This window comes from Fulmarus glacialis, unplaced genomic scaffold (assembly GCF_000690835.1).
Source record: "Fulmarus glacialis isolate BGI_N327 unplaced genomic scaffold, ASM69083v1 scaffold6314, whole genome shotgun sequence".
Taxonomy (NCBI): domain Eukaryota; kingdom Metazoa; phylum Chordata; class Aves; order Procellariiformes; family Procellariidae; genus Fulmarus; species Fulmarus glacialis.
In genome coordinates, this window is record NW_009207298.1 from 890 (window position 1) to 16,329 (window position 15,440).

At 40.6% G+C, this 15,440-nt stretch overlaps 1 protein-coding gene across 1 annotated transcript; it reads right to left on the reverse strand.

Annotated features, from left to right (window-relative positions):
• Positions 1–677: 677 nt before the first annotated feature.
• Positions 678–13,334, reverse strand: LOC104075498 (SH3 domain-binding glutamic acid-rich protein; the record flags this gene model as incomplete). The annotated part of the gene is made up of 3 exons (XM_009576029.1): positions 13,156–13,334; positions 7,211–7,396; positions 678–758 (listed from the first exon to the last, which is right to left on the reverse strand). Coding segments are annotated over exons 1-3 (312 nt in total), but the record flags the coding sequence as incomplete, so codon positions are not given.
• Positions 13,335–15,440: the final 2,106 nt, after the last annotated feature.

Consider the following 15,440-nt stretch of genomic DNA (forward strand, 5'->3'; position numbering starts at 1 on the left):
CCCCCTCCCCAGCTTCCCCTGCACTTGGCAGAGCATGGGGGGGCCGAAAAAGTCACCGGTGCAAGCACCACCCAGCAACAACCAAAGCATCAATGGGGCCATCAACACTCCTCTCATACCAAACCCAAAACACAGCACACACACCCCAGCTACTGGGAAGAAAGTTAACTCTGTCCCAGCCGCAACCAGGACAGTGACGTCCTGGGTGTTATCTCCTCAAGGCAGAGGGAGCAAACCCCATAGTGCCAGTCTGCATGTACACACAGAGGATGAAAGGGGTTCACACCCCAGCCCCTCTGTTGGTGGCCAGTACAAACCCTGTTTGCTCAAGGTTTGATGCAGTCAGGGAGAAGTGAAGGTTTCTTGTAATTAACACAACCTATAAATTGCATTAGGAAATTCTGTATCATTTAAAATCTGAACCTGATAAAATACTGCTTTGTGTCAAGAACAAAAAAAATCATCAGCTGGGGTCATGGTAACAAGCCTGCAGTGAAAGAAGGGAAGAGAGAAGTATTTTCTAGTATTTACTGAACCAGCCACTTTTTTTTTCCCTTAAGAACACTTTGCTGCACCAGCTTGTCATTGCCCCTTATTTGGCGTGCTGAGTCACTGGCTATCTTCATCTTCTATTAAAATCAAACAAATGGCCCCCATGGAAGGACAGCAGTGCATACCTTTGTGCCTGGAGGAGGAGCAAGACCCAGAAATGAATAAATAATATTTTCTTCTTTAGCAGAGAAAAAGGATTCAAAATCCTAAAAAAGGAACAAACAAACAACAGAGAATTGGTAACAAAAATCAAACAAAAAGCACAGGAGGAAGAGACTAGCCCAGGCAAGTCTTTCTCATATTGATGCGAATGACTATGCATTTGTACAAGCGCCTGCATTATCTAAGCCCCAGGAAGAAAACTCAGATAAAGGGAGTTTCACACTGGCTGGCAAAATGAACAAATGCGCAAATCTCTCCAGAGACTTACACTTTAATTATCACATCTATGTCAGAATGAGATAAAATTAAACATCTCATTTTAATGTGCTTCAGCTGTATACACCAAAGCAAAGTTATTCCCATTTAAATGTTAAAGTAAAACTTGCTGTAAGTAAGAACACAAAATAGGCCCTCAAAACCCTGGACAGTTTTATGGCAAGTAAAAGGCAACAGTCACCATAATAGCACAAGTAAAATGATAATGAGGAAACTGTTTATTTTAAAGAAAAGCACTCTAGTTAGAAAATGCAGTTACTTTTCAGACAAACTTAGCAAAGGACTGTGTTGTTCTCTCCGACATATATGCACCAGCCAAAATGTTTTGTCCACATGTGAACTGAAGTTATAAATCATTGTGTTAAATGCCCGTTTTCTCTTCAGTGCTAATATAACTGAAAAGACGTGAGGGATGGCTCCTATCCTACCATCTAGAACTTGCATGGTCTTTACTGTATTCACCTGTAAAACTTTCCTATCAATTAAGGAAGCTCTGCTACCACTAGTTTGTTACTGGGAAGTTCATGACTCACATCTTACACAGGTAAAAATCAACATGTATTTAAGATCTCAGCAGAAACTCTGGTCATAAGTGACCGGCCCACAATCACACAGCAGCTCTGTGTAGGACAGGGAACTGAACGCATGTCTGCTGAGCCCTAGACTACTGCTTTGACCATGTTATCATCCTCCCTCTCATCCCGAATAACTCCGAAAATAGAAGCCTGTAAATAGTAAGGCACTGACCCATCCTTGAGACTTGTTTGTAAAGCTGGGTTAGGACCTGAGTTGTTTTATTGGGCTGTTTCAGTACTTCCAGAGAATAAATTCTTGGTCAAGGGTAATCCCAGGGAAAGGCTGGAGTGGATGGTTTAGAAGTCACCTTAATGTCAACAAGACTGGAATCAATGACATTTCAGTCCAGTTTGGAAGAGGCAACATAGCTTAACAGACAGGATAAATGACAGCCCATTTCACTGATTTATCTAAGGGACAGAATAGCTTTCACACAGACCTAGCTACAGGCAGTGGGAGCTGCCCAGTCTGGGAGAAGCCCCAGAGCACATTTTGCCCTGACCAGGCAGAATACCTGCTGCTGCTCCAGGCCACCAACTTCTCAAACTATCTCTTTGCTGTTTCATGTTGCTGTGGGGTTCTCCTTCTTATCTAACCCAGGTCTGCCCTAAGTATTTAAGAAAGGCAGTGTCTGAAGTCTAACCCATAATCTTAGGAGCAATACAGCAAACACGAGCAGCAGGATTTTCTGCAATTCGAAGGGTTGGAATTTGACATGGGCCTTTGACAGGCCATACTAACACAAGAAACTTGTGTCCTCCTGCAAACCACATACTCATAAAACAGTCTAAGCAAACTATGGCACAACATGTCAATAGCTGGGAAACAAAGAGAAGACTATTACAAGGAAGGGCCATGAAGTGGACTTGGTATTTTATATATCTTGTTAGTTCCTCCACAGAGGAAAGGCAGCAGATGGCAAGTGTACTAAAAATCTCTAGAGACACGTAGCCTTGTAGATAACCAGACCTGAAAAGCACAAGCAAGGCGTATGAATGACCAGATGAACGCCTTATCAGAAGAGGATACAACCTTCTATCAAATCAGGCACTCCTTGGCAACTGGTAGTGTACAATGACATCCCACAGTAAATGTGGTATCTCACAGTAAATGGAAGGTCACTTACCTTGCTTACACTGAGGAGTAAGCTATTAGGTATTTAGCATGGGGTAAAAGCATGACTAGAGTGATCATGGAATAGTTTTTGTATTGTATATTTGCACTCTTACTTTTCCTAATGGTGACTTGTTCACATCTCCATTCACTGAATGACCAAAGATAATTGTTCCCAAGGCAGGCAGAAAGAAAAATGAGCAGTAACAATTCATTTCAGGTAAGCAATAATATTATATCTGTATGAGAAGACATAAATGGTCTAGGAGGAGGGTAGTGGTGTAATTTGTCTTTGGAACTAGTCTTTGAAAAATACAGTGAGATGTATTTAAAAAAAAAATACTCCATGAGTTTTTCTTTATTATATGAGTGCATATGCACATATACACTCTATGCTATCAACCTTTGTATAAGCACTGTGAAAATGCCAGACAGCAAAACAGCAAACTCCAGTTGGACATCAGCAGAAAGTTCTTCCCCACGTGAGTGGTACAGCACCAGGTCAGAGCACACAGAGAGGGCATGGAAATGCCATCCTTGGAGACTTTTGAAACTCAAGTGGCCAAGGCCCCAAGCAACAAAAGCTAACTTTAAAGCTATCCCTGCTTTGAGCAGCAGGCTGGACTACAGACCTCCAATGGTCCCTACGATTTACGTATATTTGACTTTAGCAGTTATATGAAGCATCAAAATAAAAGTCTTACCTAATAATTCAGAGCTTCTTCAAAAAAAAAAAAAGTACATGGGTATTTTATTCTATGGATTTCAGTTTACCGAGAAAAGCATAGATTTTAGCTTACAGAGAAAACCAGAAGTTTACATTCCATTTCCTTCCTAGTTTTCTAGGGGTTTTTTGTTAAGCAAAAGCGAAAACAAAAGCAACAGAGAGCTCAATATATTTAGAAAACGACACAGATGCAGACGTCTGTCTAGACATGAGCAAAAAAGCAGCTTAAGAAAAAGATCAAATAAGAACATGATTGCCAACACTGATGGATTAGAATGGATACTTGAAATTCGTGCTATAGCCAGGCATACAAAATGAATCAATTTCTTATCTGTTTCTTCAAGTGGCAATACCAAAGATCTGAAAGAAAAATAAGATTCAAGCTATTTATAAGACAGCCTTAAGCTTCTCTGGCCTCGCGGAAAAGCTGCTCACAGTTGGTGTATTTTCATAAACGCATCCATAAGAAACCTCTATTTTACAGTACAAGTTAGGAAGTGAAGCAGCTCTTCGGGGCCAGCCAGAAGATGCAGATACTTTTATGTATCAGCAGAAAAGCAGATTAGCAACAGGACTGCATTTACTTGCTCATTATGTCAGTCTGTTCCAGCACGAAAAGGAAGCCTCTTCACGTCCCCAGTACCCCCTCTTTCCTTACCCCCACCCCCAAAATTTCACTGAACTGCAGAAGAGGGGATTGGAGAAGATCTCAAAGGACCATTTCTCCAAGGCAAGAACCACTACATTACTCCCGATAGGTGTTTCTCCAATCCGTTGGTAATGACCTTTAATGAGAAAATGAGACAATCTCCTGAACACTACATATTTTTTTCTGATGTCTGACTTAAAACTTCCTTTGCTGCATTTTTTGCTCACTACATCTTGCCCCACCCCCACTGGGTGTGGAGCAGAACATATTTTGCAAAATCCTAGAACCACAGGATAATTCAGGTGGTAAGAGACCTCAGGAGACCATCTAGTCCAACCTCCTGCTCAAAGCAGGGTCAATACTGAATTCAGACCAATAATGAATTCCTCTTTGCTGCAGCCCTTAAAATATTTGAAGATTGTCATGTGTCTCTCCAAATCCCTCTTTCTCAGTGTGAGGAAGGAAACATTTTATCTTGAATTTTCACCTCCCCAGGGCCAGTGCTCCCAGGCCAGCATGCTGCTAATGTGTATACACATGCACATGTGTGAATGGGAACCAAACGTACAGGACAATCGATAGGAAGGGAAGTGAGGGAAAAGAGTGATCTCAGAAAGGAGAATGAGCAGAAATGAAATGTAACAAGTTTGACCTAAAACCAAAGGACTACCTGGGAATGAAGAAAGAAAAAAATTAGTAGGAAGGAGAAAGAGAAAAATAAAATGTCTTAAAAAAGAGAGGTGTAAAGAGCTTGACTTGTTTAACATAGCAAAATGAAGATTAAAAGAGGATATGATTCCCATTTACAAACACATTGGACTAGAGCTCTTTAAGCTAAAGGGTGATTTTGGTATACCAGGAAATGGGTATAAACTGGCTGCATATACCCAGGCTACAAATTCGAAGATTTCTAGATGCCATGAGACTGAAGCCCTTGAAGACTGTACTAACAAGAGCAACATATTTTAAAGGGATTTTCATGAATTCAGGGTACTGGCCTGGAGTCCATGACTCAGACAGACCTCTGCAATTCTCAGCCCTGTTTTTAATAAAGTGGCTGAGGACAAAGGAAGTGGGACACAGGAAAAGAGTTAAGATATATCATGTAAACCTTAAACAGCATAAAGCAGTTCTGGATTTCAGAACGATGGGTCTGTTGGACCTGCACAGGTTATGCAGGGAAGTAGAATGCAAATCCCCAGATTTATATTGTAGACATGTTGCAGAAGACATCGTGTCACTTGGAGGAATTTTGCAACAGTCTGCCAGCCCCTGGCCATGTTCTCAACCAGCCCACATAATCCCACTTCACAGTCACTATGCAGCTCCCTTAAGGCACCTTCCCCTGAGGAGAAGGGTAAGGCTTATATATTGATATAGATCTCCTTACCTTATTTATTTGGAAATAATGATGCCATAAATTAATCTTTTAATCTTAATGACCCACTGGGATCATTAGCTATGAGCTTTGAGAGCCGGGTAGATTAGAATTCTGGAGACTTTTAGACTAATTGTAAATTTGATTTAGTTTTTAAATCAGTAGCTGCAACTGCTTTCTGGACCCATTTCCACATGGAAATTTATTTCAAGATGTAGATTATTTGGCTTCCTGAAATAGCTTCAGACATGGAGCAAAAACTGTATATTTATCATTTACTGGCAAGACTGACCAGCTGCAACACTTTGTAAGGCAATTACTCTTTAATTCACTATATAACCTCTCCAGGGAATATCAGAAATATTTATTGCAACATTGGCTGCCACAAAACCCAGAGTAATCATACTTTTTATTGGGGCAGATTGGATGTTGAAATGCACATGAACTCTAACCTACCAAGTTCTCTTTTAAGATTCCTATAAGAAAATGAGGAAACAATTGCACTCCTTTACTCATACTAGCAACTTTTACTCTGAGAGCACTGAAGTTAATTCTGAAAACTTAGTGGCATGTAAATCCCTTCTCTCTCAAAAGAACCTTTGCAGTAGTTCACACTGGATTTGTGGAGTAACTTAAAACTGGGCTCACTATGTGATCTGCGTTTCAGAGTACTTTGCAAGTTCATTTCAGCGGTCATATCAGAGTACTTTCCAGACTATGTATTTCCATCCACACTATGAGAAAAAAACTGTCTCAGATATCTCTTTTGATTCACGATCCTAATATTCATGCTCATACAGTATTATCGACCACTGATTTGAACAAATTCTCTCAAGAGAAATAACCTGTTACAAGCATATATGAAAATATAAAAGCATCTGACGAGTGTTACAATTTCTGTTATGAAGAGCTGGATATTTATTGAATAAGCAATATAATTTCAGTAATTCAAACCACATACTAGAACTATTCCAGTCAACTATAATTCCTATTTATTTTTATAATATAATGGAAAAGAAAGATTCCTGTTCATGGCCCCTGGTGCCTCAGACATCTACTTGACTTCCTAGCAGCCCAGATGAGTCTGTGTCAACAAACAAAATATCAAGACTTATCATGCAAAATTAACTGAAAGTTCAAGAAGCAAAGTGCAATATAACTAGAGAGAGCAGATCAGCCTTGCTGTGAACCCCACCAGTCTTGAGTAGCTCGGTATTGTCAAACCACATAATCGAGCATTTACTACTCCAAGTGCAGCTGACCTGTCTTCATAGTCTACATCAGGTTATCCTGAGATATTCCGTGAAGAAGCCAGAGTATCACCTAGACAGTACTGCCTTTGGTCTTCAGGAGCTGAAGTGAGAGTGCAGGCAGAGAGCCAACAGCAGGACAACTTGTAAGTGATCTACAGAGCAGGAGGTAGGAGAATGTGAGAGGAAAACACAGAGCTCCTCACAGGCAGCAAACTCCACACCTTGCAGTGAGCCCTGGGTCCTGCCTAGGCTCTGGATCTGCAGGGGATAATCCATACAGCCTGTTAAGCAGAGTTTCTCTAGTCAGTTTTCCCTCCATGTGTATTTTTCTCTTAAAAAGGAATAATCTTTTGTTTCATTGCCTTTCTGTGCATAAAAAATGCTTTCTAAGAATTGTTCTTCCAAAGTGAATCTCAAATTATTTTAAGGATTTTGTTTGACGAGACTTCCTACTAATAGAAAAGGGTCACTTTCTGTCAAAGAAGACTCTCTGAAGGTATTTAAATTTCCAAACAGCTTCTTACCCCACAATACCGCTCCTCATTGAAGATCTGTGGAGGGAGGGGAATTCCATTTTGAGGCTTTTTTTCACCTGGGACATTCTCTCTCATCCATTTCCTGTTGTCTTCATCACCTGCTATGTCCATTTGCTGAAAGTCAATCTTGTTGGCCTCTAAAAAGCCCACTACTTCTTGCTGTTTCTTTTTGATCTGGTTAGAAAATAGGAAAAACAAAATTCCTTTTATAAAATGAAAATTCTTTTCTAAAAGCAATTGCTATTACAAGCAGAACTAATGCAAGTATGACAACTTGGATCCACTACTCCAGTAGCCCCCAAAATTTTTGAAGCTGAGATTCAACACTGCTTCTCAGCACCTGCTGCCATTACTTTCCCCACACACACTCCCAGCTTCTTTCTTTCCTCCCTGGAAGCAGTGATACCTTTGTCTAAGAAACAAGGCTCAACCCAGATCTGTGAGTGTGGTGTACAGATACCTAAGCTAATCCTTCCTAAAGTCAGCACAGGTCTGAGAATGTACATATTCTCCCCAACATGTAACAGTCTCCTTTTTCCTACTCATGACATATGACATTTAGCTTTCCATGAGCCACATCTTTCTCTCTGTTCCTGTTCTTTAATGCTAGGCATAACTAAGTATGAATGAAAGTTTGATGAAGATCCAGTACAGCTTAACTCCTCTGCTTGAATATTTCCCACATTACAGAATGATGTTCCAGTTGGACCAAGAAGAACATATTACAACAAATAAAGCATGCTATACACAGCTTCTGTGCCAGATAAAATTCAGTCATGGCCCTTATTCCCTTTGATGCTAGTACTGTATACACCTAGGATGCAGGCATCAGCCTTGTAACTTCTCCCTTTACTTTGAAGAAGTAATACTGACTATACTTCTCTACCAAAGGAATGCTACTCCTAAGCAACATGTAAAGAACTTCCCCATTTTGTGTATGTCTAACTTTTCTAAGAGCTGTGAGGCCAAACTTTAGCCCTACAAGTACTGCAGCATTTGAAGCAAGCACTGTTTGGACTGACCTGTACAAATTCTCTCACGCTGCTCTTCGGTCACAGACAACTAAATTACTATCTAGCACAATCACGTTACAGACATGACTCTCTTCTCCTCCCAGTTATGCTACTCCATGCAGCAAGTTATTGTCCTATATAGACAGTAGCTAGAATGATGTATCAAAGTAATTTTTACATACGAGCCACCACATGATTCAAAACCATGTCTTCCACAAGTCAGACATCTGAACAACTGAATTTAAAGTGACACCAAGCTAGTGTAAATCAGTCTGAGACAGAAAATGAGACGAGAAATAATTAATGGATTGTGTATTTCTCTAATCTAATAAACCTGAAAAGCTGAAGTAGAGTGATGGCCTATTATATTGGAAGAATGAATTTTCATGATTAAGGATAAAATTTCTTTTTCTTGTTTAAATAAGGAATTATCTATCTATACAGCTATGCCTGCTTCTAAAAAATAACAAACATAAAATGCTGTACATTTTTATGACAACAACAGAGGTTTATGGTGAGCTAAAAAGAGTAGCTCACTTTGAATGGAAACACTATTCCAAAGTGTTCAAAAGCCATGCAGTTGACAGACCTCAAAGGTGCTTATTTATATTCTTATTTCACTTTTTAAACAGAGGTCATTTTTCTTGATTGCTATTTAGCTGCACGGTTATTTGCAGAACACATTCAGGTGGCAGAAAGGATTGCTTGAGAGACATTTCATTGGAGGAAGTGGCAGGTTCATGTTTGTATAAATGGTTAATAAAATCTGCATGAGCCAGTACTAAGAGTTTCACCACATGCTGTGAAAGCCAGTGTACTCAAGTGCTGTCAGCTGCAATTTCAGCGTCAGCTTGTCTCTTTGGACAGAGGCACTGAAGTAGATATGGCTCCTGGAATAGCTAGTGCCCCAGACGGATAGTGCCTCTGAGGAGATAATGGAAACTGAGCTATAGATTCTGTGCTCCCTTGCTTATGGCTGTAGCTATAACTTTTAGAATTAAATCTGCATAAACAATTTTCCTTCAGCTTGAGGCTTATAATACACAGGAGGCTCAGAGAGCACCAGGACTGAAAGCAAAAATTAGGAGAGGGTTGTGTGAAAAACGAATGCTGAGGAAAAATAAAAAGTTACATACAATTATGCCTGCATAAGGAAAAAGCAAGATGTTTCTCATTATGATAACAACAATAAGCTATGCAGAAGATGTACTATGTCTTAAGGCTTACAATTACAAGGTTTAGGCAGAGCAAAAGACTTAGGACATGCACTAAGTATGAAACCATAAAGCAAGCCTCTGCTGTGGCTGGCACTAGGTAGCTGGGACACCAAAAGAATCTCTCCAGCAAACACCACTCAGAGAGGGAAATCTTCCAGGACGTAACAACACAGAGGACATGCAAAGGTTTTCCCAGAATGGATAAGATTGCAGGAGCTTGTTTGTACCCTCACTTGTGTCTGATGGATAGCATGGGAAGAATTCAGATTACTTGGGCATAGATTCCCTGGAAAGTGGTGGTGAGCAGGATATTATTTCATCAATGTCATTTTCCCTTTCAACAAAGCTTAAGTTCCACCATCCCTAGCTGCTAGTCCCTTAAAATAAGAAAAAAATGTTTTAAATAAATATTATCTAGCTAGAGTGTAAGAGCTACAGATAATATTAATTTCACCTGACGCGTAATTAAATATTATCATCTATATCCTCACAATCCAAAGCATTAATGTTGACCAGCTGCCTATGGCAGAAGCAAATGGTACATAGTCAACAACTTACAGCAAGAGGAACATTAATGTTGGTAGGCAGAGTTGCTGAAGCTGCTGGTTCTAACACCACATGGACAACCTATTCCTGATAATTATTCTTATTTATCACACTCTAATCTCTGATTTTACTTGAAACCAATTTGAAATTTGAGCTCAAGTTTATATATGGCTAGATTCACAGTCACAGATGACAAACCCCTACCCTGTATTTTAGAGGACGTAATTCAAATAGTCTACATTTTCCTCAGTCTTTCTGAGACCTACATATTTGAAGATGGGCAAGTTCATAAAATGTCACCAAAAACGCTGGGAATAAAAGGATTTTAGAGGTGCCCTAACCATGAGCAGCAGTAAGCAAGACTTTGGAAGACTTCCTCTGTGTAAGACACAAACCCCCTTTCTGCCGTGATTCATGGTACCTTAGAACCTTGCAGGATGTTATCCATTTCTAAACACCTCTGTGGCTAGTAACAAAATTATTTTATTTTTTTACTGCTTGCTTCAAGCCAAGCATTTAGTACTTTTTAGCGCTATAAATGTCTCCACTTCTGCTTGCCTTAATGAATAGTTCAATATCAGGTAAGTTTGGAGCAGAAAGATAATAAAGCTGAAGTTATTTAAACTAAATTTCTGAATCATTGAGGGGAAAAATACAGACTGCAGATTTGCTTTAGAGCCACAGTGAATTACATCATTCAAGCATCTGATCCAGAGCACCAGAATGTTACTGGGTTCACTGCATTCACTTTTAAAAAGTATTTATTATCATGATAATCAGTTGCAATTAGTAGTGTGACTGTGTAGCACATAGAATAGAAACATTTTTCATTCTTTACCAATGATCCTCTGCTGATTTACACCAGAGGAGGCTGGGCCCATCTTATTTTGAAATTCAAAATGAACTACATGGATTTGATGGAGATCAGCCACATGGAAGACAGCACCAGTGCTACTAGGACAATTTAGACTTCCAATTTAAGCACTTCAGGGATTAAATTCATTCTTCTCAGGAAAAGCTGTACAAGGCTGATACAAAATTTGGTTTTAATAGGATTTTAGTGATATATTGGGGTTTGTGCTGCCTCCTTGCATGAGTGAGTTTTATTTTATATATACCAAAACTCATTAAAGGTTCATTGAAAGGATACCTTCCATCCATTTTAATCAGTAAATGTGGAAAACTACTCCAGCTGAACATTGTGTTTACTTGCCATTGCAATTATGTATCAGTAATCTGAACACATGCTGCCTTCTGAGAATGCTACAGCTATATGTACACCCAACACAACGGAAAGGAGGAAATACAGAGGCATATTGCCATGTAAAGATGCCATACCCTTCCTTCCAGCATATGTCTGGGATCTCACTAACAGCTTTTGTGGGCTGCTAACATACAGTGGAGATTGGCATTAATAAGCTTAAAACCTATTACAGTTCACTGGCATTGGCTATCTTTCTTAGCGGTAATAAACCACGGTAGCAATGCTTAACAGCTCAAAATGGCTGGATAAAGCTTGCATGTTGCTCAGTGTTCAGTGTAACATACGCACCCCTTCACTGCAGTCCAAGAGGAAAGGAGTTAGTTATAGCTGCTAGGTGGGAGAAGATACAAGGAATGTGTATAGCAGAGGAAAGATCTTAGTTCAGCTAGTGCTAAATATGTGATACGCTTAGTTTTAATTGGCTAAGTGATCTCTGAATGTCAGTGTTTAATCAAAGCACTCATACAACTAACTGCCTTGCTGAACTACAGCCCCAATCCTATAGCTGGAGTGGCACACACAAGGCACACAAGATGGTGATGGCCCCAACACACTCATACTGAATGTCTGCAATGGGATTTCAGTCGTGGTCACAACTTTCCCCAGAAAATGGATGAGTGGCAAAGGAAGTAGGGACGGCTCTGGTCAACCAAAGGAGACCAAACCAGGAGACCAAACAGGAGCGAAAAGACTGCCAATGCACAGCGTATGGCAATTTATAAAGCTACTTGAACATTAACTGCTAGATTACAAATTACCAAACCTGCAGTTTCCAACCCCCTCTTCTTTTTTTCCCTTGCATTGGAGGTTTCTTATAGAAAAAGGAATGCTAAAATGTCAATAGTAGAGTGTCAGGCTTAGCGATAGGCTGGCGAGACAAGCTGATAAGAGAACTGCAAACATCCTCAGCCGTATCCCAATTTGGATTTTAGTGAATGACCCACGGTTCATTTTCTAGAGATGATGGCCCCGTGAGCAAGGGGTGTTTTTTGGAGCTTTTCAACTCTGGAAGCTTCTTAAAGACACAGAGCTGGTGTCAGAGAGACAGAGATGTAGTTACAGCTATGTGCAAGCACCAGCCAGTTTGTTTAGCCATGTCACTGGGAGTGAGTGACTGCCAAAGGAAAACTGCAATCTGAGCTCATCTGGGAACTGGATATAAAAGGAAACAGTCCTTTCCCAGTTCCCACCTCCCACGGACTTCCAACCTCCCTACTATTCACATGCCCTTCCCTTTAGCTGATACACTATGCTGACAGCTACAGCAGTAGATCTCAATACTAAAAATCATCAGTATAGCATTTCAAGACACACACACACACAAAAAAGAAGAAAACCAAAAAAAACACCCAAAACCTAGGGAAAGGGAGGGGGATGGGGAAGAACTTTTTTCTGCATAACTTTTTATTCAGCTTACTTTGGCTCCAGGCTCTTTCTTAGACAGAGTTTCCCTTTTGCAGGAGCAGTGTCCTAAAGTCTCTTTTAAAAATAGATACATTAATTTCTAGTGTAAACAATCTACCTTAGCTTTTGTGCAAATACAATATCCACTTTTTCCTTCTTATATATATGCATATGTATTGCATATACTTTTTGCAATATATGTATAAATATATATTGCATATACTTTTTCAAACAGAAGTAAATCTATTAAATGACAGATAATTTATATGTAAATGTTATACCTGTGGTAAAACCTCACGTGCAAGCAAGCCTGCGTTAACAGAAATTCTCTACGTCTTCTGCAGCTTTCAAGAATAAGGTGCGCAATACAGACTAGAAGAAATCCAGTGTTTTCTTCTCCACGCAAACTCAGGTTGTCCTGGGATCTTCTAGGCTAATTTACCAACCAGATCCCAGCAGAAAGAGTAGTATGTTAAATGAGATACCTACCGCTGTAGACCCCGAAGATGTGGCTACAAAGACTTTGATCACCATGTTGACAGTGATGAAAATGAATCAGTAGAGCACGCCTGCTTTCCACAAGTCACCACAGTCCCAAGAGGAATCCAAGCCTTCGGCAGCTCCTGGGCTAACCTGGGTCCTAAATGGTGCTCCCCCCCAGCAATCCAGCAGCTTTGGCCTCTCCCTCTCTCTGGGGTCCCGCGTTTTCCCACTCCATTGGCTCTTAGGTATTTTGGGAAGAGGGGCCAGTAGAGGATTGGTTAGTAAGAGGAGCCATAGCAAGGGGTTTGCACCTGCCCCTGGCCTAATTGCATTAGATTGACAGGGTGGCAGTCCAAAAAAGGCAAAGGAGAGTAGTGCACCAATGAGACAGGGCTGGAGAAATATTTGGGAGAGGGGGAAGGGACAAGTGAGAAGGGAGAAGGGACAGGGAGCAGGCAGCTTAGCACTGGGGGCGATCACAAAGCTGTCGGGTAATGTTTAATGTTGCATGGGCACTGTCACAGCTACCTCCTGCGTAAAAGGGCTTGTACCCTCTCCCTGACTACAACAAGGACACTTCAGAGTTGTAGCTCCAAATTTTACATTATAAAAGGGGAAGGAGGAAGGGGAGGGCAAGGGGAGCATAGATGCAGAAGTAATTATAGCAGAGATCATATTGAAATAAGCCTCAGTTACAAATGCTCTCAGCTTTAAAGAATTCAGATCATCATCCACACTGCAGGGCTCAGGGACTTCTCTGAAATAAATATGTGTCAGTACATTTCCGAATACTGAGGAAGGTGATTTGGCTGATTCTATGCATCCAGGATTTATTATTGTATTTTTTCCTTCTTTTTGCATCACCAGTGAAAACTGCCAGGGCACAAGGTGTAAGAGGAGGTCCAGAATACTTGGTAAAAAATATTCCATTCTACTGTGTTATCCAGGATGCTTTTTCCTCCTGGTTGTCGCCTTCTACCACAGAGATGGTCACAATTCAGTGGCTGCCTGCACGTATTTGCTTAAGGAGGTCTCTGAGCATGAGAGGTATTTTAAGAATGTTAAATGGTAACAGATTACTTTCAAATTTTAAGGGCCAAGTTTGTTTCTGCTGTAAGTGAGCAACATGCCACTGAGCTCAGTAAAGCTGACCCAATGTCAGAGGTGAAACTGGCCTAGGTTTTAGAAAGTGCTTACAGACATTTCAAATGTTAAGATTGAATATAGCAGTGTACAATCCTGAAAATACTTGAAATGGAATATAATACTTTCTTTCCAGGATTGATAAGGTAGGACCAAATGCACAATAGTAAAGACGCTCTTGAAAGTAAGTTTTTTGTCTGTGCGAACCATTATGTGAAGCTGGAAATGCAGAATTCCATGAATGGAGTAGGGATCCTGAAAAACCTCACTGAAAACTAAAAATAACAGTATGGATAGCTTGCATTGTTTATTGTGGCTCACCATCTGTCATTTCTTTCTTCTTTTGAGAGGCAATAGGAGTAATTCTAACAGGTCCAGCCTGTTAGAATCGGGTATTTCAGAGTATTTTCCTGTAAAACAAATAAAAAAACACCTTAATGCAAAAACATAAATTATTGCCAGAAGTTATTACACATGCTTGTTTCTCAGAAAATTTTGTATGTAAGTATAGCCTAGTAAACGACTGGCCATCTGGAACATAACATTTCCAAATTAATTTATTTGGTTACTAGTGCTCTGAATAAGTACAAACAAAGGATGCAGTGGTCATTGGCTTCAAAGCATACTGATAAGCCTTGCAAGTATAGTGATACTAGTAATTAATACTCAAAGCGGTAAATATTTGCACCATCAAACATCCACGGCCAGGACTGGGACAAAATTGCCTGTTCTACTTTACACCTGAAATGCCCACTGGACTACACAGAGAGAAAACAGGATGGGGCCCAAAGCCTGTGCCCACCTAGGGCTTGGCAGGTGAGGACTTGGGCACGATGCCCATTGTGTCCAGCCTTGAAGAAAAATACTCCAGCCGCTTTCATTCCTATGGGATTTTTCCCCTTTTTCAGCATAAAAAAATCTTTTGTAAACCCGAACCGTGAGTTTGGAGCCTGTTGGGTTCGGGCTGTGCGCTCTCAGGCCGCGCACCACGCCACGCCACACGACATGACGCGACGTGAGGTGCCTCCACGGCCACCATGAGGCTCCACGGCCCATAGCTCATGGTGCAGAGGGACCCGCTGCCTGCACACCACCTTGTCAAATTCCCATTAAGACCCTGGTGGGGTACAGAAATAAGAGGGTGGAAA